The sequence below is a fragment of the Rattus norvegicus genome, chromosome 2, assembly GCF_021556685.1.
Source record: "Rattus norvegicus strain SHRSP/BbbUtx chromosome 2, alternate assembly SHRSP_T2T, whole genome shotgun sequence".
Taxonomy (NCBI): Eukaryota; Metazoa; Chordata; class Mammalia; order Rodentia; family Muridae; genus Rattus; species Rattus norvegicus.
The window spans coordinates 184,126,561-184,150,852 of record NC_141535.1 but is presented as its reverse complement, the minus strand read 5'-3'; the positions used below and the strand labels follow the sequence as shown (position 1 = coordinate 184,150,852).

The window sequence follows — 24,292 nt, the reverse complement described above, 5'->3', positions numbered from 1 at the left end:
TGTGTGTGTGTGTGTGTGTACATACATACATACATACCACATGCATCCCTGGTACACAGAGGTTAGAAGAGAGAACTAGGTCCCCTGGGACTAGAATTAAGATGGCTGTGAACCACCATGTGGGTGTTGGGAACTGAACCTGAGTAAGTTCAGTGGTATAAGAGCAGTGTTCTTAACCTCTGAGCATCTTTCCAGCCCCACGAGATCGGTTTTAGTTGCCTTTTTATACAATGAACTGCAGGTCTTATGACCTCCATCCCTGAGGGAAAGAAGCACCAAGGGAACTAAAGACCAGTGGTCTCCAGAGTCTGTTGGGTAGTAACTCCAATGCCAGGCTGAACACACTTCAGTGGTTCACTACGGCCAGAACCTGAAGCATTAATGGCAGCCTGTCTGTACGAGATGCGCAAACTGCCCCTTCCTGGATGTCTGTCTTTCTGCTAACTAGTCACAAGAATTTTGAACTTGGGACATTGCAAATGACACAGAAGTGCTATACCACAGAGCTACAGCCCTAGCCTCTCTTTGAGACAGCATCTTACAGGCATAGCCCTTTTTTTTTTTTTTTTTCGGAGCTGGGGACCGAACCCAGGGCCTTGCGGTTGCTAGGCAAGCACTCTACCACTGAGCTAAACCTCCAACCCCTCAGGCATAGCCTTTAACTTTCGCTCCTCCAGTTCCTTTGCTCTATCACTGCATTCGTGTCTAATAAAGTGTGCCAGCAGTCTCTGTGGTGCTTGCAGTACCATCAGCAATGGAAAGATGCCAGAAGGAAAATAAGTTTGTAGTGAAGGCTTGCTTCTAGAACCCAGACTTCTAGAATCTTAATACAGGCCTTCTCTTACAGTGTAAGGAGGTCTTGTGTACACAGCTGAACCTAGTTATGGTTCTGAGGGAGCAGTGAACTTCTGCAGTGACTTTAGGGGAAGAGTGTGAATGCTGTATGGGAATGACATTTGTTTCAAGACGCCTCCATATGTGAGGTGCTGGCAATTACTACCAAGGCTTACTCAGAAGAGACTTTACCCACAGCCATACTTCCAAGTTGTGACTGAGTGTGTGGTTGTAGATAAGTTTTTTTGAGAACTTTATTTAGCAAACAATTCCCCAAATTAAGCAGAACTATACATTCATTCTTTCTCTAGTTGTGTGTATACACAGACACATATTTGCAGTTTACAACATTTCCTAGGTTGCGTTTTCTAGTTGTACTTTAAAGTTCACAAAGAAACAGCTGGAGGACTGCTTCACCACGCCTGTCTCCAACAGCCCCAGCAACTGAGGGTGAGAGGTAGCACTCTCTTCCCCTCCCATGAAGCTTTTAAATATATTTATGCTGATTTTTGCCTTATCTCCTGACAACTGCAGTCTTCTGAGTCCACCAAATACTTCCTATAACTATAGTCACTAATAAGGTGAGTCAGAAATCTGCAGAATCCTCACTTCCAATGCCCAAACCTTGGCTGTTTCCCAGCCTCAAAAAACAAACAAAACATACAAAAAAACCCCACAAAAAAACCATAGCCTAGCAGTAATGCAAATTATCACTGGCAGGGAACTGAAGCTGCCATGAAGAGGCTGGGAATTATGCAGCAGCATTCCAGCATTGAAAGATAGGGGAGGGACCAGAGGAGTGAAGTGGAGGAATCTGGTTCCATTTGTCTCTGTCACCTTCTGGTAAGTCCAACGGAATGGAAATGGATCTGATCCACAGCAAGTCATACATGTGAAGTAAAGGACTTCATGGATCTCTTATCATAGACTCCTCTCTCCTGGCACCACACCCTGCCAAAGACACAGAGACAGAAAAATTGTAAACAGACTGAGAGCAGGTTAAGCTGCATCAAAGATGCGGCAGACAAATGTACACACGTAGGAGCACAGGGAAGAGGGTGTTGTCACCCCCACTACTTTCCTGTTGCTACAGACAGATGACAGCACCACTCACACAGCAAAGCAGATGGCTGATCCAGCAGCTGAAGCCCAAATTTCAGAATAAGTCATCTTCAAGGTTATCATCACCAGACATAGAGGCAGCTTCTACGGAGCAGAAATGAGGAAGTAAGATCACCTTATTCTAGTAGGCACTGCTAGTGAGGCTCAGGAGAAAAATGGGTGGTTGTCTTAAGAGCCAAGTGGTTTTCTGTTTTAGATAGGATCTCATGGAGTGTAGGCTGGCCTCAAACTCCCTATGCAGCTGAGTATGACCATGACCTTGTGATACCCCTCCCTCCACTCACCAATGATGAATTACAGGTTATGTCCCTCTCTTAAGTATGTCATACTCAGCTGGGAATATAATCCAGGGCTTTGAGCATGCTAGTCAAGTATTCTATCAACCAAGCCACATTTCCCCAGTCCCAGAACAGACTAAGAAAAAGTAATTTTCACAGATGTTGTATGAAATTATCGCTGTTTATACCTGATAAGCTGAGGCAGGACAGGGTATGTGGTATCTCTTCAGGGCTCTTTTTTGTCTCAGTGAGTATGCTTGCAAGAGAATCATCTGTTTCTGTGGCCTTATGGCATGGGCAAAGAGAAAAAGTAAAGAGTATCTTGACTAGTGGCCTATCATTTTGATTATAGGTATTGGTTAAGACAGTTTTGGCTGCTGAGAAAGATGATGTCTTTAATCACATTTTTAGTCAGCCTGGGAAATGAAGTAAACCTTAAGACAGACTCCCAGCCCATGTTAAATGACTCACAATCTGCTGTCACTCCATCTTCAGGAGATTCAACACCTCTTGCTTTCATGGGTACTCACACAACTGGCTTACACACACACACACACACACACACACACACACACACACACACACACACACACGATTAAAAGATAGTTAGAGCTATGGAGATGGCACAGAGGCTAACAGTACTGTTCTTCCAGATGGCCCAGGTTTAGTTCCCAACACTTTCCAGCAGCTTAAAACTGTCTGTTAAGTCCAGATCCAGGGGATCCAAAACCCTCTTCTGGCTTCCTCAGGCACTGCATGCATATGGTATAAAACATTATGGCCACACACTTTAATTGTGCCTCTATGCATTAGACTTTTCTGGAAGAAGCACTTAAATGACAATGACTTACCATGTCCTTCAACATATCTGGGACAGTTCTATTTTCTTCCATGTCTTCAGGAAGTTCAACTGCATATCCTTTACGAACTAATTCTAGCCCAATATCAAGTTTCTGAAAATGAAAAATAAATGTTCTCTTACAATGGGATGATGGTTAGCAGATATTCCAAAGTAGAAGTGTTATCAGGTAAGGGTTTCTGGGACAGAAAACACGGATGGATGATGCAGTAAGCAGTGTACGAACCTCACCCTTACCTTTCCATTGCTGGTATCATATAAATAGACCTTTGGCCAAGTTGAAATTCCAGTCTGGACATAGCTAGAAATCTTGGCCACCAGGGGCTTCCAGTCAGCACAGTGAGTGAGTCTGTCAAACTCATCTAGAGCTTCCTCTTCCCACTCTTCACCTGGGAAAAGATCGTAGGGGAAAAGGGGGCTGAGCCTCAGAGCAGGTAAGAGTAGGTCAGTGCTGGTAGGAACAGGAATACAGCCTGGAAAGAAAGTGAAACTACAATTTTCTTTTTTTTTTGTTGTTTTTTGTTTGTTTGTTTGTTTTTGTTTTTCAAATCTGTTCTCTTCGGCTCTCTGTTCCTCACTTCTCTGCTGTATTCTGCTTTCTTTTTTTTTTTAAAGATTTATTTATTTATTTCATGTATGTCAGTATACTGTAGCTGTCTTCAGACACACCAGAAGAGGGCATCAGATCTCCATTACAGGTGGTTGTGAGCCACCATGTGGTTGCTGGGAATTGAACTCAGGACCTCTGGAAGAGTAGTCAGTGCTCTTAACCGCCTGAGCCATCTCTCCAGCCCGAAACTACAATTTTCTTCCCAGAAATACACTTATGTGCTCTGGTGGGCGTCATCTGACTGCTGCCAGGCAAGCGTCTGTACTTCCTAGTGCTGATAAGGAAAAGGCACCCGAGTCTTCGAACTCCACAAGCTTGGGAATATGTGAGTTCCTTTTATGTGCTGTATGAAAGTTATTCATGAGGAGTTAAAATCAATAGGTGGCATGACTGGTTTACCTGAGGGGGCAATCCGTGCCAGACTGCATTCTATTGCTTGAAATGGGAGACTTAGAAAGTCACTCCTAAAGTCAAAGAAATTGAAATTAGAATCCCAGGTACCACGTGTTCCCTTCTAAATCCTCATGATATCCAATAGCTCACAACTTTATGGCCAGGAGTGAGCCAACAGCTGGGATTCTGGCAGATTCCATACTGGCTTCTGCACCCACCTGAGAGCCCTGAGATCCTTTAGTGGGCAATCTCCATTATCTCCAAAGTCAACAAAGTAGAGGTCCAAGTTTCCATTTTCCAAGGTTCCCAGAACCCGGGCTCGATACCAGGAACCATTTGTAGATAAGGGTGCTGCTACAATGTCTCCTACATGCACAGTCAGGTCTTCAGGCTGTATGCGGGGACAGGAGGTCGAGAGGGGGTTATCTCGAAGTGGTAGCTAACAAACAGAATAACAGAAGGAAGGGAACATATTACAGTGAAAAAAAAAAAAGCCCCAGACTAGCTTTCTCCCTATGTCAACTCACCAGACTATTCTCATAGTGCTGGGTCATCTCACTGACAAGTTTATCCAACTGTAGGCTGCGGGAACCAATGATCTGGATCCAGAAGTGGTTAGGGTGTTCAGAAGCAGAAACGTAGACTTCTAGGTACTCATCAGCATGGAAACTGAAGTCAGGACTGGGAACTGAACACAGGGTAAGGATGGTGACCATATCAGTACCATCTTTGATTGGAATGGGGAGACTGCAACAGGGGGATGAAAGACTCAAATACCCAGAGGCTGTTTACCATTTTAGAAATGGTTAGAGAGACAACTTGGTGGCTCATACAAGTGTCCTGAAGAAACATACTAAGTTATTGTCTATGCCTGTCTATGTAACTAGGTTTACACTATCATTCTCCATGTACTCAAATGAGGCATCGGTTACAGTAAAGGTTAAGCCTCAATCTGTTAGGTTTGGCAGAATCAATAAAAAAGTACACAGATATCAATTCTGCTCATTCCAGATTCTATTCTACCAGGGGTGGATTATGTGAACCTAGGCAAGTCCATTAATATCTTTAGGGGCTCTGCCCTTTCTTGTTCAAGCTAGCACCTTTACATAGAAGAGGAAGCCAATGGCCATTTCATTCTTCAATGACATTTAGAAACTGTAATGAGAAGGGTAACATAAAAACTGGGCTGAGAATTTCTTATGCAAAAAAGTATGTCTAGATATATGAGTGCTTAGCAACAAATGGGAGATCTACAGCAACCCCAATCCCCACCTTCTACCCAGGCTCAGAGAATACCATGAATGAGGGGACAGAAAGAATTTAAGAACCAGAGTATGAGGAGTTGTAAAATGTGTCTTTTGGATATTACATGGTGGTTGCACACATGAACTCACAGAAGCTGTGGTTACCTGCATAAGATCAAGCCAGTTATAATCCCAGCATGGATCAGGGAGGGGCTCCTGAGGCCCTATGACTAGCTGAGGAAATATTGGCAGTTGTTGGATGCTGGGGGACAGAGAGTCACTTCTCTTTAGGAATGTAGCCACTCAAAGGTTACCCAAACCCCAGTGGATGGCCCCACACTCATACAAATATGGGTAGCACTAATTGAACATAGGGATTATAAAAAAATAAAGTTGGGAGGAAAATGTATTGGGGAGCACAGGGGAACTTTAATAGCAAGAAATATTGTATACTCATGAAATTTCTCAAGATAAAGTAAAATTATGATTTAAAATCAGTGTTTAAGAAAAAAAAAGTATGGTACTTGGTTAAGTACTTGCCATGCAAGTATGAGGACTGTCCCCAGCTCCCACATAAAAATCAGGGTATGGTAGCACATGCTTGTAATCCCAACCTCTGTGCCAGAGAGGCACAGATGGGGGATCCCTGAGGCTCGGAGGCCAGTCAGCTTAGTCCAATCAGCAAGCCCTAGATCCCAGTGAAGAGGCTTTGTCTGAAAAAAGGTGAGTGGTTTGGGGAGCAACATGAAAAGCTGATCTCTAGCCTCTGTGCACATGTATACATGCACTCATGTGGACACACCCCATCCCATCTCTGCATGGACACACTTAGCACACAGCATATGCATGCATACACGCATGCACGCACACGTGCATACACACAGGGGTTCATACACATACACACACATGCACACATACACAAAATATGTGTAGAAAGAGGATATAATAAAAATTTAATTATTTGATGAATTACTCAGATGTTTCCTTTGTCAACATATTTCTACCTTATTTTCCTTTACTAGCTGTACTCAAAATTTATTATTAATGTTTGGTATTAATCTAAGTAAAATATTACCAGAAAGGCATTATCTATGATGACAGAGATGAAAATCACAAAAACAGAATTTTTAATTGTTTCCTATTTTAGGCCAGTTAAATCCAGTATTCCTGTCTTTCATATGGTTAATAGGCTCCTCTTCATTACATACTTTCAAACATAGACGTCTCTGGACTGCTCTGGGCACCAGAATTCTGAAAGCTGTCATCATTAGGTTTCTCCCAGGAACCTTCTTTTGGTCCTACAATAACCATATCACCACCTCCTTTGCGGAGAGGAACTTCCAGGGGTGCAGCTGGTCCCATGCTAGAATTTGTATTTTTCCATAAAGCTGCTTCTCCAGCTCCACCAGGCTCTGTCACTTCCTCTCTTCTCACGCTGATTGGCTGCTTTCGGGGGACTCTGGTTTCTGCAGAATGGGCAATTCTCTTCCGAAGTTCCTCATCTTCTGAAACTTTCTCCAGTATCAGATGCTGTAGGAAACAAGAGAGGGGTCACTTCTGTGTAGTCTGTGTAGGTACTGACAGGATGGCCAGATAGTCACCCTTATTCTCAGGTATACTTGCCTTGGCTGCAGCCACTTCCTTCTGTGTTCCTGAGATTTTTATAAGTCGTGAGAGTAGTAATGTTCCCTCTGATTCCTTGTCGCAAGTGATTTTGGCTCCAGAAGCCTTACAGATAGAACGAATGGTCTCACCGCCTCTCCCTACAGTAATACAGAAAAACTTGTCCTTTCTTCTAGGCCAACAATCACTGTAGGAGAAATCACTGCTTTGTGCACATTACACAAAGGAGTAGGTTCAGAGCAATGTGGTAGAATGTAAGACAGTAAATGGGAAATAAGGAGCTACTGAAATAACTACAGGAGAAGAGAATATAGGCTCTATTTAAACTGTTTTATTTAAACTTATGCTTTGGATAGATTAACTTCAAGTCATTTCTACTTTCTGGCTACAAAGCAACTATATTATTTTCATCTGTAAGACACATGGTATAGGGTGTATCAGAATCTTGGACTGAGGACAGGATATTTCTTTGTCTCTAATAGCATCACTCTAAGAATGGTCCAGGGAAAAGCATAACAGGTACTCTCTGGATCACTGTCTTCAAAAGTCTAGGGTGCTCTGGGCATCTCTAGCATCCGTATAAAAGCCTATTTTAAAAATATTAAGTCTTTATTATTTTCTGTGTGTGTGTGTGTGTGTGTGTGGACTAGAATGTGTGTGGAGGTCAGAGGATGACTGGGTTCTCTCCTCCCACCGTGTGGGGCCAGGATGGAACTCAGGTTATCAGGTTTGGGCAGCAGGTTCCTTTATTCATGGAGTTGCAGATCCATACAAACCTGTTTGAAAGACTCTGATCATACTGCTTCTTGAGTTTTTTTTTTTTTTTTTTTTTAGTAACACCAGTTTTGAAACAAAGCAAAGTTCTGAACTAAGTGTGTCTTTTTTCCCTAATAAAGTGAAGGGGAGGCCAGGGATGTGGAAAAGACAGGCAAAGGTAAAGAATAAAGCAAGCAGCAGAGGAAGCTGTCCAGTGGTACCTATGATTCTGCCCACAGATCTCTGGGGGACAGAGAGTTGCTCAAACACTGGGGTGTTCTCTGTCAGGATTTGATGGATTGCTGCTTTGGCCTTGCACACCTGAACAGGAAAACCACTGATCAGCAGCACCCGCTCATCGCCTACATCCTCCGTGTCCACATCAATCCGAGCACCTGTCTGCTTCCGCAGCTACAGAGAGAAGGAGACATACACTTTAGAGAAGTTCAATCTGGGACTAGCTAAGGACACTCCATCAAACTCTGGGGAGACAGGTGGAGCTGGCCATAAGCCTCAGCTAAATCAAGAAACTACTAATGGCCTTCATTTATTTGTATTTATAATTTAAACTTAGCAACAAAGGTAATCCACATAGTAGTTAATTTAAAACCATTTCTCTCTGTGATTACATCTGTTGGCTCTTTAATTTTGTTTGGATTAACAAATAAAAATATCCTCCTTCCTCCCACCCCCTCTCTGGAACCAACCCCAATCCTCCCAATGTTGGTAAGTACTTTACCAATGACCCACATTCCCAGCAAAAAGATTTTGCTTTCTTGACATTTCAACTGAACAATGGAAGATGGGAGAATATCTAGGCAACAATTCATTATTGTCATTTAATGGAAGCTCATTAACTACCTAATGAAACTATTCCTGCTATATCAAGTTACGAATCATCCAATCAAATACCATTTCAAGCTTAGTCATCTACCATCTGAGAATTTTTCATATTTAAAAGGAAAACATGCAGTTAGCTTAGTAAGTTCCTGAATTTTTTTATTTTAAAAATATGTGTATCATGGGTGTTCTGTAAAATGTGATCAGAGGAAGGAAACAAGGAGTCAATAAATAGATTTGATGCCTGGAAAAGCCATCAGCCTGCTCACACACTTACCTGTTTAATATTGGCTCCTTGTCGACCAATGATGAGCTTCACAGCTTCTTGGGGAACTCGCATCTCTATTTCAATGTCATCTTCTCCAACAAATGTCAATCTCTCTTCTGTGCAGACCATGACAGACCAGACTTAAATATGCTAAAGCTACTACTGTCCCTCCCCTGAATCAGGCTGTCAGAGACACTAAATCTTAGAGACAAACTGTGGCTCTTACCACAGTGCAAGACATAGCAAGCAAGTGTGAATTAGAAGGTTCCAAAAGACCAGAGCTGGGATGGATGCATAGCTCAGAGGTAAGGGTCCAGTGTGTACACAGAGGGAATTCCCATTACTCTACTTGCCCTCCTCCAAAGACAACTTGGCATTTTCTTTGGGATACTATTTCAGATGTTAATATGGGAAAAGATTCTGGAGAATAAAATTTTGAGTTTTTAGGATGCTATTCTAAGACATGACTTCTATAGAATAGTGAAGGTTTTCTTTTCTGACTTTCATTAGTCTAAAAACTTATTTTTAGACTAGTCACTTCTTTGAAATCTGTTCTCTAGGTTCAGCTGCTGCCTAGCATCTGACAGCTGGAGAGAAGCAGCAGAATGAGTATATATTCAAAAACCACATAGTTGGTTTTGTATGGGGGAAGAGTCAATGATATCATGAGTTCTATTTATAAGCTAGCTTTCTAGTAACAAAGAAAGAAATGCCATATTTTCTCACAGAAAAGCAGCTATGTTTTAACAAACAGTGGCAAGTAAAGTTTTCATTTCAACTTAACAAAAGAAGGAGATGGAATATTATTGTAGGCACAGCATGGCTCAGCACATACCTCTACTTTCCCTGTATCGACGATACAGGATGTAGGCAACTGTCGCACTTGCTGGAATTCCCAGGCCCAGGGCTATTTTCTGAATAGTGGACAGGTTTGTCCATGAAGTTCGTTCGGTGGACATTTTCTGCTGTACTCCGACTTAACATCCTGAAACAAACAAATCAAGAAGGTTTCTTTTTTCTTGCCACTTGTCTGGTTGGAAGAGAGAAATGAGAACACAATTATATTGGAAAACAAAAACAAACATAAAAGTCCACTAAGCCAGCAGTGGTGTTGTATCCCTTTAATTCCAGCACTTGGGAGGCGGGGGAGGCAGATGCATCTTTTGAAGCCAGCCTGGTCTACAGAGCAGGTTCCAGGACAGCCAGGGGTACATTGAGAGAAACCCTGTCTCAAAAACAACAACAAATAGAATAAAAGAATGAATGAAAGAAAAATACTACTGTCCATTTCAAAAGCTCCAGTAAACAAACAAACAAAACAAAAAAAAACCCCAACTATTTCACGGGAAAAGTTTCAGGGTACTTTTAAAAATATTCGTTAAGGTACATGAAACTATATAAACACACATTTCACTTTTTTCTGAAGGAGAACTATTATTAAACTATTACTTCAAACCAACAGCCAATATCAAATTAAATGGAGAGATACTTGAAGCAATCCTACTAAAATTGGGGACAAGACAAGGATAACCACTCTCCCCATATCTATTCAGTATAGTACTCGAAATGCTAGCTAGAACAATAAGACAACAAAAAGAGATCACGGGGATACAAATTGGCAAAGAAGAAATAAAAGGTATCACTTCTTGCAGATGACATGATAGTATATGTAAGCGACCCCAAAAATTCTACCAGAGAACTTCTCCAGCTAATAAACAATTTCAGCAAAGTGGCCGGATATAAAATTAACTCAAATAAATTGGTAGCCTTCCTTTAGACAAATGATAAACAGGCTGAGAAGGAAATTGGGGGAACAACTCCCTTCACAATAGCCACAAATAATATAAAATATCTTGGGGTAACTCTAATCAAACAAGTGAAAGATCTTTATGATAAGAACTTCAAGTCTCTCAAGAAAGAAATCGAAGATCTCAGAAAATGGAGAGATCTCCCATGCTCACGGATTGACAGAATTAACATAGTAAAAACGAACATCCTATCAAAGGCAATCTACAAATCCAATGCAATCCCCATCAAAATCCCAAAACAAGTCTTTAAGGACATGGAAAGAGCAATTCTCAAATTCATCCAGAAAAGCAAAAAACCTAGAATAGCAAAAACAATTCTTAACAATAAAAGAATGTCTGGGGGAATCACCATCCCTGACCTCAAGCTCTACTACAGAGCAATAGTGATAAACACTGCTTGGTATTGGTACAGAGACAGGCAGGTAGATCAGTGGGATAGAACTGAAGATCCAGAAATAAATCACACACTTGCATATACATGATCTTTGACAGAGAAGCCAAAAATATGCAATGGGAAAAAGAAAGCATCCTCAATAAATGGTGCTGGTCTAACTAGCTGTCTGTATGTAGAAGAATGAAAATAGACTCATATTTGTCACTATGCACAATGCTCAAGTCCAAGTGGATCAAGGACCTCAACATAAAACCAGATACACTGAATCTAATAGAAGAGAAAGTGGGAAAGAGTCTTGAACTCATTGGCACAGGGGAAATTTCCTAAACAGAACTCCAATGGCTCATGCTCTAAGATCAAGAATTGATAAATGGGACCTCAAGAAACTGGAAAGCTTCTGTAAGGGAAGAACATAGTCAATAAGACAAATCAACATCCTATAGATTGGGAAAAATCTTCACTAACCCCACATCCCATAGAGGGCTAATATTCAAAATATATAAAGAACTCAAGAAGCCAACCCCCCCAAAACAAACAAACAAACAAACAAACAAACAAACAACCAATAAAAAAAATGGGGTATAGAACTAAACCGAGAATTCACAACAGAAGAATTTCGAATGGCTGAGAAGCACCTAAAGAAATGTTCAAAGTTCTTAGTGATCAGAGAAATGCAAATCAAAACTACCCCGAGATTCCACCTTACACCAGTCAGAATGGCTCAGATCAAAACCTTAGGTGACAACACATGTTGGCAGGATGTGGAGAAAGAGGAATACTACTCCATTGCTGATGAGACTGCAAACTGGTACAACCACTCTGGAAATCAATTTGGAGGTTCCTCAGAAAATTGGAAATAGACTTACCTAAAGACCCTCAATACCACTCTTGGGAATATACCCAAAAGATGCCCCATCATGCCACAGGGGCACATGTTCCACTATGTTCATAGTGGCCTTATTTGTGATAGCCAGAAGCTGGAACCAACCCAGATGTCCCATGACAGAAGAATGGATACAGAAAATGTGGTTCACTTACACATTGGAATACTACTCAGCTATTAAAAACGAGGACATCCTGAGTTTTGCAGTCAAATGGATGGAACTAGAAAATATCATCCTGAGTGAAGTAACTCAGACCCAAAAGGACATACACATGTTCTCACTAATAAGTTGATATTAGCAAAAAAAAAAAAAAAGTACAGAATACCCAAGATACAGTCCACAGGAACTCGAAAAGGTCAACGAGCTACAGGGCTCTAGTCAGGATGCCTCAGTCCTACTTGGGAGGGAAAGGAAAGCAACCACAAGGGAGTAGGGAGGGAGGGACAGGCGAGGGAAAGGGGATGTGGGTGGGGGAAAAGGACTGAAGCCCTGATGAGGGCCAGCAGAAAGAATGGAAATAGGCCACATCGGATGGAAGGAGGTTGGGAATTTACCAGAGACCTGGGAAGTGAGAGATCCTCAGGACTCAAGGGGGAGAAGAAGGTAGATCAAATGCCCTGGGGAGAGGGAACTTATAGAACCCACCTCCAGCAGAAAGACAGGGCATTAAGTGAGGGATGGGGTTGCTATCCCACAGCCAAAGGTCTGACCCATAAATTTTCCTGTCTGAAAGAAATGCAGGAATGGAAATGGAAAAGGAAAGGAAGGTCCAGCCACAGGCCCAAAGTGGGATCCAGCTCAAGGGGAGGCCCCAAGACCTGACATCATTACTGAGGCTATGGGGCGTTCACGAAAAAGGACCTATCATGACTGCCCTCCAAAAGACCCAGCAAGCAGCTGAAAGACTCTGAAGCAGATATGTGCACCAAACAATGAGCAGAAGCTGCTGACTCCTCTGGTTGTATTAGGGAAAGCTGGAGGAAGCTGAGGAGGAGGAGGAGGAAGAGGAGGAGGAAGAGGAAGAGGAGGAGGGCAACCCTGTAGGAGGACCAGCAGTCTTAATTAACCTGGACCCCTGAGATCTCTCAGACACTGGATCACCAACCAGGCAGCAGACACCAGCTGAGATGAGGCCTCCAACACATATACAGCAAAGGACTCCCAGGTCTAGGTTCAGTCAGAGAAGATGCCCTAACCCTCAAGAGACTGGAGGCCTCAGGGAGTTTAGAGGTCTGGTGGGGTGAGGACATCCTTGTGGAGACTGGGGGAGTGAGATGGGGAGGAGGTATGGGATGGGGAACAGTGGAGTGGGGCGTGGTGGTTTGGGAGGGGAATAAAATCTGGAGTGTAAAAATAAGTAAATTTAAAAATACAAAAAAATGAAAAAATTAATAAAAAAAACACATATAGTAGAGAGCAGTTGGGACAGGGCATTTGTGGTGTCAAGAGCTGAGAGTCAAGTAAAAATGGGTGCTGTTGAGAAAGGCAAGAAGATTTTTGTTCAGAAGTGTGCCTAGTATCACACTGTGGAAGGGAGGAGGCAAGCATAAGACTGGTCCAAACCCCTGTGGTCTGTCTGGGCTGTAGGTCAGGCTGCTGGAGCCTCTTACACAGATGCCAACAAGAACAAAGGCACCATCTTGGGAAAAGATACACTGATGGAGTATTTGGAGAATCCCAAAATGTACATCCCTGGGTGGGGGGATCTTCACTGGTATTAAGAAGGGAGAAAGGGCAGACCTAGTAACTTATCTTGAAAAGGCTATTAACAAGTCATTCCACTGCCTTATTACAAAACAAATGTCTCATGGCTTTTAATGTGTACCATAATTTAATTCATACCCTATAACACAGATCATAATTACTGACAGTAACATAACAACGTTCTTACCAGACGGTTTACTAATTTAAGTAAAAGTAAGTTGTAGTAAACTGGAAGTGATCTTTTTAAAAATAACAATTCCAGATGCATAAATACTATCACTGTTCTTCCTTTCTCAAGATAGGATTGGACTTAATTAGTAATGTTCAATGTTCTAGAAAGACGGAGGCATCACTCACTGGATGGTTTTATATTTAGAATTATATAACTGAGCGCTTGAATATGCTTAAACACTGGGGAAATCCACTGTCTCAGAAGCAAGCAAAAGCCACCTGTATTTCAGTTTGTGTTCATCTGCCTGTTTCAGGCAGTGGCTAAACACCAGGAGGCAACTGTTTATGATGCTAATTAAAATTTCCTGTCATAAGATGCTGCTTTTTGGTATGTGGTGTGGTTTATGTACAATACCAAATAGAATATTTAAGACTGAAAAAAATCCATAGTTAGATTTCACAGTGAATACTTAAAATTTCTTATTTATATTTTTGGGCCTTTCCAGAAGCTGTGGTCTGCAATGAGAGTCATTTTATGTCCAGTAAAGGTCTTGACACTTTTGTTTGAGGCATAGTCTTTGTTTAGCTTCACTGCATCTGATTTCTATTTGTCTTCCTCTTCCTCCTCCTCCCTTCTCCTTTTCCTCCTCCTCCTACTATTATTTTGTGTTCATCTGAGAGCCTCCATGCTTATGCACCATGTGAGTACAAGTACCTGTCTGTGGAGGCCACAAGAGGGTATCTGATTTCTTGGAGCTGGCATTACAGTTGGTTGTAAGCCAGCATGTAGGTGCTGGAAACTTAACCCTGGTTCTTTGTAAAAGCAACAAGTGCTCTTAACCACTGAGCCATCTGTTCGGCCACCATCTGCCTTCTTTTTTTACTGCGCAACCAAGAGTAAAATGGAGCTCTACTAAGCTTCTTCACCAGAACTTCCCAGGTTAACCCAGATGACCTGTATGAAGCTTTACCGTACCACTCTGCAACAGCAGCAAGGCAGCTACTCCTTACAAAAATCCCTCCGTTTCTACACCCTTCTTTGTGTTATTTTCCTGCCTAGCAGGGTCTTTCTGCCTGTGGGACTTATGTCATTCAGTGCCTTCTCTACCCTGCTAATGTTACTGCTCTTTTTAGGTAACTTCATTGACATAGCTTCAATTGCTACCTACAGCCTAAAAATTCCCACAGCGCCTCGCCTGTCCCACTTCAGAGGCACATCAGATCTCATTTAGCTTTCTTCCTAGCTTTGCTATGAATCTCTGACTGTATCTAAGTTTACTGCCCATCAAATATCCCCCCCACTACAATTTCTTATTCCACATGTCTAAACTCTCATAATTGCTTCAGAGTATCTCAGTTTTCTAATGCTTCCTTCTCCATCCCTACTCTTTCATTCTCTTCTCTTTTTAGACAGGGTTTCATGTAGCTGAAGTCAGCCTTGAACTCTTTTTTTTTAAAAAAATATCTTAATTACATGTGTGCATGTATCCGAGGAGGTCATAAACACTAGATCTTCTATAGGTAGAGTTTCAGGCACCTATATCACCTATCAGTTGAGGTACCTGATATGAGTATTGGGAACCAAACTTGGGTCTTAACTCTTGAGCCATCGTCTCTTCAGTCCCACAACATTCTCCTCTCTTAAAGAAACTCCATTTTGAGTCTTATTTCCCCCAAATGTGTTCCATTTCCCCTTTCCTTTTGTTTTGCATAAGACCACAAAGGTAGTTACATATCTGTCCTTTTTTTTCTCTTCTTGAATACCCTCTCATTGCTCATCAAGGTCACCAGCAATTGCACTGCTAAATGCAAAGATCAATTTTCAGTTCTCATTACCTGACTTTGCCACAGTGGCTAGTATAGCTTGTGATATCCTCTTTTCTTTGTCCTTTTTCCCCCCTAGGAACTCAGATGGTAGGTAGGCAGTGGTCCTTACAAGCTACCCATCCTCCCTCCTCCCTCCTCTCTCCCTCCCTCCCTCCCTGCATCCCATATGTTTCGGGGAATGTTCTACTACTATATCCCCAATCTTACTTGTTTGACCCTGATCCCTCTGTAGCCCAGCTTGGTCCTGAACTGAGGACCTTCCTGCCTCAGTCTCTCAACTGCTGGATTATAGGTGTGCAGCATGTTCATGCCTTCCAGTCTGTAAAATGTTTTCAAAGTGTCTGTAGCTGGTCTTTGCTACTTTGTGAGGTCTTCTTTTTCCCACCCTTTATTGCCCCCACCCCATTTCACCTCCTATCACTAGATAGGAAAGAAATAAGGATAGAAGGGAAAGGGAAGAGAGGGGAAGACAGATGGAGAGAACAGGAGAGGGGAAGAGAGGGAGAGGAAGAGGGGTCCTTGAATCTAATTTCTCTAGTTTTTTTTAATTACTAACAAACTGCAACCAGCCCCCTAGAACAACCAATAACCACCAACCCCATCTATAGGGGCCCTATCATTTATATACCCTTTGAAAAATTCCCAGAATTCCAAATGTCATACAATGGCAGAAAGTGTCTGCAGCTGGCAAAAACATGGTACATGTCAGGCAAATTGTAGTCAGCTGCTTTGAAGTGCCCCACACCCTCACATCTGGGAATAAAATGAAAGCATATTCTTATATTTATCTGTTTTTTAAAGACACCAAAATTCCTGAGTTATCACTACAGGCTCTCACTAAATTATCCAAATTGGCCTTAAACTCAAACTCATTCTGTGGCCCAGTGAAACCTTGAGTCTATACTATCTCAGCCTCCCAAACAGCTGAACTATGGGCCTATACCACAGGCCTGCAATATCCTCTTTTCTTTCTTTCTTTTTTTTAAAATTTTTTTCTTTATTAACTTGAGTATTTCTTATTTACATTTCGATTGTTATTCCCCTTCCCGGTTTCCGGGCCAACATCCCCCTAGCCCCTCCCCTCCCCTTCTATATGGGTGTTCCCCTCCCCATCCTCCCCCCATTACCGCCCTCCCCCCAACAATCACGTTCACTGGAATATCCTCTTTTCTAAAGCATCTTCTTCATGTGGCTTTTCCAATAGTATAGACTTTTGGTTTTTAATATCCATTTCTGGTTGATATTTCAAGTCTTGTTTAGCAGTTCCTTCTCTGTCTACCTGTCTTTAAACCTCCAAATACTGGAGTGTCCCAGGAACCCATTTCTTTCCCTAATTCTGTGCTCTACCTCACTTCCTGGGTGTTCTCACCAAGTTTCATTAATGACTTTTGATCCCATCTATGGTCTGATAACTCCCCAGTTTGTAGATCTACTTTGAAATTTCATTCTAAACTACGGGTTTGTATCTACCCATTTTGCTTTTCTTTTTCTTTTCTAAGGTAGGGTGCCTTGTTAGGTAGTTGGCATAGAACTAAGTAGCTCAGGATGGGTTTGTGATCCTCCCATCCCAGCATCCTAAGTGGATACGTTATCTGCCACCACACCCAGCTGTCAGTAACATTTTCACTCTACCCTGGCCACTTTTTATTCTTCTGCTCTATAACACTGTATGAGGCTGGGATGTAGGTCAGTGGTACAGTACTTTCCTAGAATGTTCAAGGCCCACAGTTCAATTCTCAGTATGTGTGAAATTATATTTATATTAATACAGTTGCTTAATTATAACACCATATCTGCTATCATCCTTTCAGTTATCTTCAAAGCTAGAAAGCTTCAAGTAATGTTTCCTCTCACAACATTCCAGTAGTTTTCCATATTGCTATGATTAAAAGTTGTTTAATAACTTGCAAGATTATTTCTCATCTCTATATAAGAATATGAATTCCTCAAAAGTACAATTTTTCTTTCCTTCTTCAGTGCTTAGCTATAATATCCAACCAACATTTATTGAATGAATACAATTTTTCTTAATTTTTTAATGTGGCTCTCAGTTGCTTAAATGCAAATTCCTTAATGGGATGAAAGATATGTTGTGGTCTGATCTTTGCCTCACATCTTCATAGCCTCATACTCTTACTTGGTGCTTGCTATGAGAACAGGATCTACTTCTACATCTCCCTCTGACATGCATCCGTTTCTTTTTAGTCTCCTCAGCCTCACTGTGTCTCTATCAAAGCTCTGTTCTTTCACGTCTCATCTTTAACAGTACCTCTTCTGAAGCCTCCGGGGTTCCTAGTGCTGGCTCATGTATTCACACTACTCCACCACAGCACCTGTCTGTTATCCTGCTTTGCCAGTGCAGTCTAAGCACATTAATCACTGCTATGTGCTAGATACTGTGGTATTAGGAACACAAAGATTAAAAAATAAATGTGCTGAGAATCTACTATCCCAGTCATTTTATATACAGTATTCAGTATTAATATAACCTTGAAGGTAAGGAGTGATAACCTCACTTTTACAGGTACACATCTACCTGAAAAGCTTATGTAACCTATCACCCTAAAGTCTGAGTTATTACTTGCTCATGAAAAGTCTTGTTAAGTGATTTCAGAAGATTCTTTCCCTTTACTTAAACTTTCAGGATAATAGTATATAATGACTTATTTTGATCAAATTCTATTCAAAAATTAATAAACACTTGTAGAAAACATTATAGATGATAAAAATTAAACAATATCCATTCTAGATATTATGATACAGTAGTATAAAACATAATGTGTCCAGGCAAGGTGGCATACTCCTGCATTCCTAACACTTGGGAGTCTGAGGCAGAATGACTGCAGTTGAATATCAGCCAGGGCTACACGGAGAGGCTCTGCCTTAAAGAAAACTAAACTCAAACACTGTGTGTGTGTGTGTGTGTGTGTGTGTGTGTGTGTGTGTGTGTGTGTATTTTGAGTCAGGGGTCTCATTATATAGCCTTGGCTGGCCTGGAATAATTCACTATGTAAACCAGGCTGCCCTAAAACTCAAGAGATCCACCTGCCTCTTCCTCTATGTGCTGGAATTAAAGGTATGTACCACTATACCAGGTCATAATGAAAACTTCTTAAGCATGAGTAAATGTAATTTGTTATAATTTGCCTCCAGGTATAAAAATTCAACCCAGATAATAATGAAAATGTTGGGTTGGGGAAATGCTACATGCTTGCTGTACAAGCCCAAGGACCAGAATATGGATTTCCAGAACCCGTAAGTGGTGGCTAACTTCAATCCTAGTGCCTCAGAGGCCAAGACTGGATCCCTAGTGTTAACTGGCTACCTAGACTAGGCAGAATTGGTGAGTTGTGGGTTTAGTGAGGGACCCTATCTCAATAAGTGAAACAGAGAAATTGAGAAAGACACTTGGTATCAACTTTAGGCTTTCACAAGCATTAGTAACTACACATAAGCATGTGCCCATAAACATGCATATAGGTATGTGCACATATAAAATGAGAATGTCTTCAACTTCAAAAAATAATTTTTGTTCTAAGTAAGGCTAAAAACATATTCATCAATACAGAACCTACTCTGCAATAAAACTGATATAAATGTGCTCCCCTTAAAAGCCCAGAAGAAAAAAAATCAAGAGAGAGGAGGAAATCTCACTCCCAGGAGCAGAAACAAACTGATAGAAAGATTAGAAATGGATTTTTATTTTCCTACCAGTATTACAATTTGCATCTGGAGGTGTAGCTTAATAGTAGAATTCCCTTAGCTTAAGGTCTCAAGCGCCAGCGCCCCCACAACCACAGAAGTTTGCATAAACACTTGCATCTGGCCTTGGAGACCTTTACTGACCAGGAAAAATTCTTCAGAGACTCTATTAGAGGCTTGACAAATCTTTTTTTTTTTTCCTAGTCAGTAGTTTTAAACAAATTTAATCTATCCTCTTGAAAGACTTTTATGGCTTGAAGGAAAAAGTAGAACCTTTTATGCCTTGGTTATGCAGGTGTCTTGTCCATTTGGTTAAGTAGGTTGGCAGATTCAGTACATCACTTTAGAAACACCGAGGGAACTGGCTTTCTCTAATTCACATTCACTCACACTCAAAGTTTTGAGGGAAGAATGGATGACACTATGGAAGCATTCTCCTACCAACCACATCTCCCTCCTCCCTCACCGCCCTTTGAAAACAGGGTTCTAAGCTGCTAGTCTAACCTCCTGACCCTCCTGCCTTAATCTCTTGGTGGTTGGGTTACAAGCATTTACTACCACCTTTGACGCTCCCCACCACACCACGCATCTCCAGTTACGTACATGCCTTTTAGGGCAAAGAGGGGTTGAATTTAATGTGGCCTCAAGTTGTTTGTTACCTTTTTAGGGTACATTCCCCCAAAACAACAGTTTGTTAGTCAACAGGCAATAAAAGTTTTCACAAAAGTTTGTGTGATCTTATTTAAACACCTATATATTTATTCAAGATTAAGAAACATGTTTGGCTTCATAAAGGAGATTATTCTTATATAACTTTCAAACATACTAACTTCCGAATTGCTACTTTCCTACATCAAGAGTTAATTTATTTTGGATGTCTAGAAAAGATTTTAGTTCTTTTAGTTCCTGGTTCAGTTAAATATTGCCAGTATTTTGTTAAGAGCTACATATGCTGAAGGCAGAAGGAAGAATTAGAATTCCGCTCTGGGGGCTTGAGTGATGGTTCAGTGTTTAAAAGCACTTGCTGCTCTTGCAGAAGATCCAGGTTTGATTCCTAATATTGACATAGCAGTTCACTATAGTTGGTAATTCTAGCTCTAAAGGATCCAATACCCTGTTCTGGTATTTGTAGGTATTGCATACCCATGGTGCACCAACATGCACAAAGGTAAACACACACAGAGAATAAAAATAAAATCTTTTAAAAATTCCTGCTCTGATATACTTCATTAAGTAGGAGAAATAAATACTAAAATAAGTAATTACACGACAATGCAAAAACTGTTAAACAGCAAAGTTAGAACTTTACAGGTTTGTTTCCTAGATAAGGCAGGATTGAAAATCATTTCAAGATACAGCTCATGATGCCGGAAATAGTTCAGTAGTTAAAGTTTTGTTTTCTGGTCTTATAGAGGTCCCTAATTTGATCCCCACACCCACATCAGGTGACTCCAACTCTAGATCTCACACCCTTTTCTGGCCTCCCCAGTCATCTATGCATATTCATAAATAAAAGTAAATTAATCTTAGAGAAAAAGATACAGCATATTTATCTCTTGCAAATTTACTCAAACTAATAAGTATGGAGTTCCTATATGAACTTGGTTTTGAGGACCTAGCAGATGAAAAAACTTAGCTGCTTTCCAGGAACTTTCTGGATGACAAGGGAGGTATGTATACCCTAGGGGAAAAATCAAAGTAAACCTAGCTCTATGTATTTTTCTTTAAAAAAAAAGATTTATTTTATTTATATGAGTGCACTGTAGCTGTCAAACACACCAGAAGAGGGCATCAGATCCCATTACAGATGGTAATGAGCCACCATGTGGTTGCTGGAAATTGAACTCAGGACCTCTGGAAGAGCAGTCAGTGCCCTTAACTAATGAGCCATCTCTCCAGCCCACTCTATGTATTTTCATGTTCTCTTTTTATGCTACTTTTGGTGTCATAATTCATATTAAATGGCACAGAAATCAATTTTAGAACTGGGATGGATCATAAAAGATTACTTTGTTCCACTCATACTACAACTGGGGAAACGGGAGGCTTAGAAATATAAAAAGACTTTCCTAAGATCAGATAACTAGCCCATCATTTTTAGAATATGCAAGGAAATTAACTGTTTTGAGGGTCAGTCATAATTGTGTCTCTTTATAGAGGTCTACAGCACTAGGTTTTTAGTTTTGAAACTATCAGAATCATAGTCAAGAATATCTTATATTTTTCTGGATCTACATCCAAATTTCCTAAATCCTTACTTTCACAGCACATGTCAGGCTTATAACTTTTTAAAAAAATTATTTATTATATATAAGTACACTGTAGCTGTCTTCAGACACATCAGAGGAGGGCATCAGATCTCATTACAGATGGTTGTGAGCCACCATGTGGTTGCTGGGATTTGAACTCAGGACCTTGGAAGAACAGTCAGTGCTCTTTACCACTGAGCCATCTCTCCAGCCCCTTATAACTTTTTTAATTGCATTTAATTATGTCCATGCAAGTGTGTGTTCTGGCACGAATACAGAGGTTGGAAGATAACATGTGGGAATCAATTCTCTTGACATTGCTGTGCCAAGACAGAAGTGTGACAGTCAGTGGACAATTTTGTGGAGTTGGTTCTCTCCTAGACTCAATCACCATTTTTGCTGACTGGATGCATCAAGCTTCCTTTTGCTTCATTAACCATTTTATTGGCCCCCGTAATTCTTTATTAATGACTCTGTCTGTTATGAGAATAATGAAGTGAAAGCAGTAACAGTGAGCACAAAGACCAATAGATAACTAGAGCGTGTATCAATAGTAGAAAAATCAGAGTAGGATTTGGTAGTTCAAATACAGTATTTATGGGAATTGATTTATGGGAAGGTAGAGGGCACAGTCAATGAAATAATTACAAAGTTCTGAATGGGACACCTGGTAGATGGTATGTCAGAAGACACTGACAATGTTTGTGGAGGGAGTGTGTCACAGGGTAAATGCTTGTGACAAGGACAGGTTTGCTGGGTGATATCCATTTGAACCAACAGGCAAATCTAACTTCAGATATTACATGTAAATCTGTGCTAAGTGAGTTACCAAGTGATAACATCTTAAGGGATAGGTTAGTAAATTCAAATCAAGCAAATCAACCAGAATTTTACTTAAAACACCAGTGAGGTCTGAGTCTGTTGTGACAGCACATACATATAAACCCAACAGAGAGGAGGTGGAGGCAGAAAGAACTAGAGGCCAAAGTCATTCATAACAAGTACAAGGCCACTTGGGTGACATGAAATCCTGTCTGGGAGCGGTGGTGGTGAGGAAGCCAGGTATCCAATCCCCAAAATACCAGTACCTGAAAGGTGGGGGTAGAAGGAGCAGCATTTTAAGGATGGCTACAGGACAAGTTCATGGCAAGTCTGGGTAGTCTGGGTAGACTACAAGAGACTAAAACCCAACCAATGAGAAAGGAGATTGACAGAAAAAACAATCCAAAGTGTTGTGCGGGCCTGTCCTGTACTTCCACCTCTGCAGAGGCAAAGGCTGGAGGAATTTGAGTTCAAAACCAGCTTGTCACAGACCCTATCACTAAAAGATAACAAAATGTCTTGCAGCTACAAACAGCCACTGGATTAAATTGGGAAAGGTAAAAGGCAAATTAATAAACGGCCCCTCGTTTCAAAGACAGCCAGTCTAGGAGTGCAGAGTTGTGGCGGAATGCCCTATCAATCCTGGGGGCCTAGCTCTTCAGCCCAGAGCCCTTGTTCTGAGTCTGGTTAATACGTTCCAGCACAGCTAGCTGTCCCAGGCGGGGGCCTCGCCCCGCGCCCCCAAGCGTCCCAAGCCTCCCGACTCTCAGTTCCGCGCTTCTGCCTTCCAATTGCCAGTGTCCCCACCATTCTGCTTCTCCCACACCTCAGGCTCCCCTCTCGCGCCCCGCCTTTACCGCTCCTCCAGAGTTGCACGCTGCGCGCTTCGCCTCGCACCTCACCCGCACCGCCGCCGCCCCGTCGCTCCCTCGGCGCAGCCGCCTAGCGGACCGCTTTTTAGCCGCTTGCCCCGCCCCCGTAGCACGTTCTCACCAATCAACGCTCTCTTTGAAGTCTGACCAATCGCGCTCCTCCGCCGCAGCCAATCCTTCTACGGGCTGCTGTGAGCGACGTGGCTGAGACACGCTAAAGTCCAATTACCCGGATGACAGTCCAAGCCGGCCCCCGTCTGCAGCCAGTTAGAGCCTGGGGAAGCTGATGCTGTTAATGGAGCTTGCACCTGCTGAGAATTAAATAGCTAATTAGAGGCTTCTGGAGTCCTCGGTTCTCCTCTAAGCAATTGGAAGAAGAGGTTGTGCGGCCTTAAGCCGCGAGGGACTTCAGCGCTCCGAGGTGGGTGGGGTGGGGGTTGGGTCACTCGTGGGTGTCCCGGATCCCACAGAGTCATTTCACAGCCAGCAGCCTTGGGGGAAGCCACCTCCCGATTGCGGCGCCACTTATCTGTTAAGATTTTTCTGCCTGGATCGTCCTCCCACCCCCAATCTTGGCCAGGGGACAGGAAAGCAACTATGTTAAAGGAGTGAAATGGGGGCGGGCGCTGCACACGCCACGTGGACCGAAAGTCACTGTGGCCACCACCCGGGTAAGGGAGCTGCAGAAGGAGCGCACTAGGGACCCCTGCCCTGGCCCGGGCCGTGGCCCTGCGAAAGGGGGAGGATTTGGCATGCAGCGGTTTGCTTGAAAAACTGAATTCCAGCCGCCGCCTGGGTCGTTCCCGAACCGTTAGGAACGGTTGGCCCTGCTACCACCTTTACTCTGCTGTGAGGGCACAGTCACTCCGAGTCTCCCAGAGATGTTTTGCACCACCGTGTGTCAAGCCTGGCTCATGATAAACGCTCAGTAAACATTTGTTGAGTGAACACAACATTGTGTCTGGTCATTCAGATGTCTTTGGGTCAGTTTCCCCTTTATTTTATTATTAGTATTATTACTGTTATTTTTAG

General features: G+C 42.0%; 1 protein-coding gene across 3 annotated transcripts; it reads right to left on the bottom strand.

Moving 5' to 3' along the window:
• Positions 1-1,070: 1,070 nt before the first annotated feature.
• Positions 1,071-24,014, bottom strand: Tdrkh (tudor and KH domain containing). Of its 3 annotated transcripts, none has more exons than XM_087623998.1 (14): positions 23,382-24,014; positions 9,663-9,812; positions 8,837-8,943; positions 7,941-8,130; positions 6,964-7,103; positions 6,549-6,870; positions 4,624-4,784; positions 4,315-4,487; positions 4,103-4,167; positions 3,331-3,482; positions 3,086-3,187; positions 2,423-2,519; positions 1,949-2,040; positions 1,071-1,785 (listed from the first exon to the last, which is right to left on the bottom strand). In XM_087623998.1, the coding sequence occupies exons 2-13, from the start codon at positions 9,784-9,786 to the stop codon at positions 1,991-1,993; spliced, it is 1,683 nt and encodes a 560-aa protein (XP_087480124.1). In that variant the 5' UTR covers positions 9,787-9,812; positions 23,382-24,014; the 3' UTR covers positions 1,071-1,785; positions 1,949-1,990.
• Positions 24,015-24,292: the final 278 nt, after the last annotated feature.

Bases quoted from the DNA above. Each gene is read 5' to 3' on its own strand.
- Tdrkh (XM_087623998.1), bottom strand. From the start codon at position 9,786: ATGTCCACCGAACGAACTTCATGGACAAACCTGTCCACTATTCAGAAA. The intron at 8,944-9,662 runs GTATGTGCTGAG...TGGTCTGCACAG, and splicing joins TCGATACAGGGAAAGTAGAG to AAGAGAGATTGACATTTGTT. The intron at 3,188-3,330 runs GTAAGGGTGAGG...TTTCATTTTCAG, and splicing joins ATGATACCAGCAATGGAAAG to AAACTTGATATTGGGCTAGA.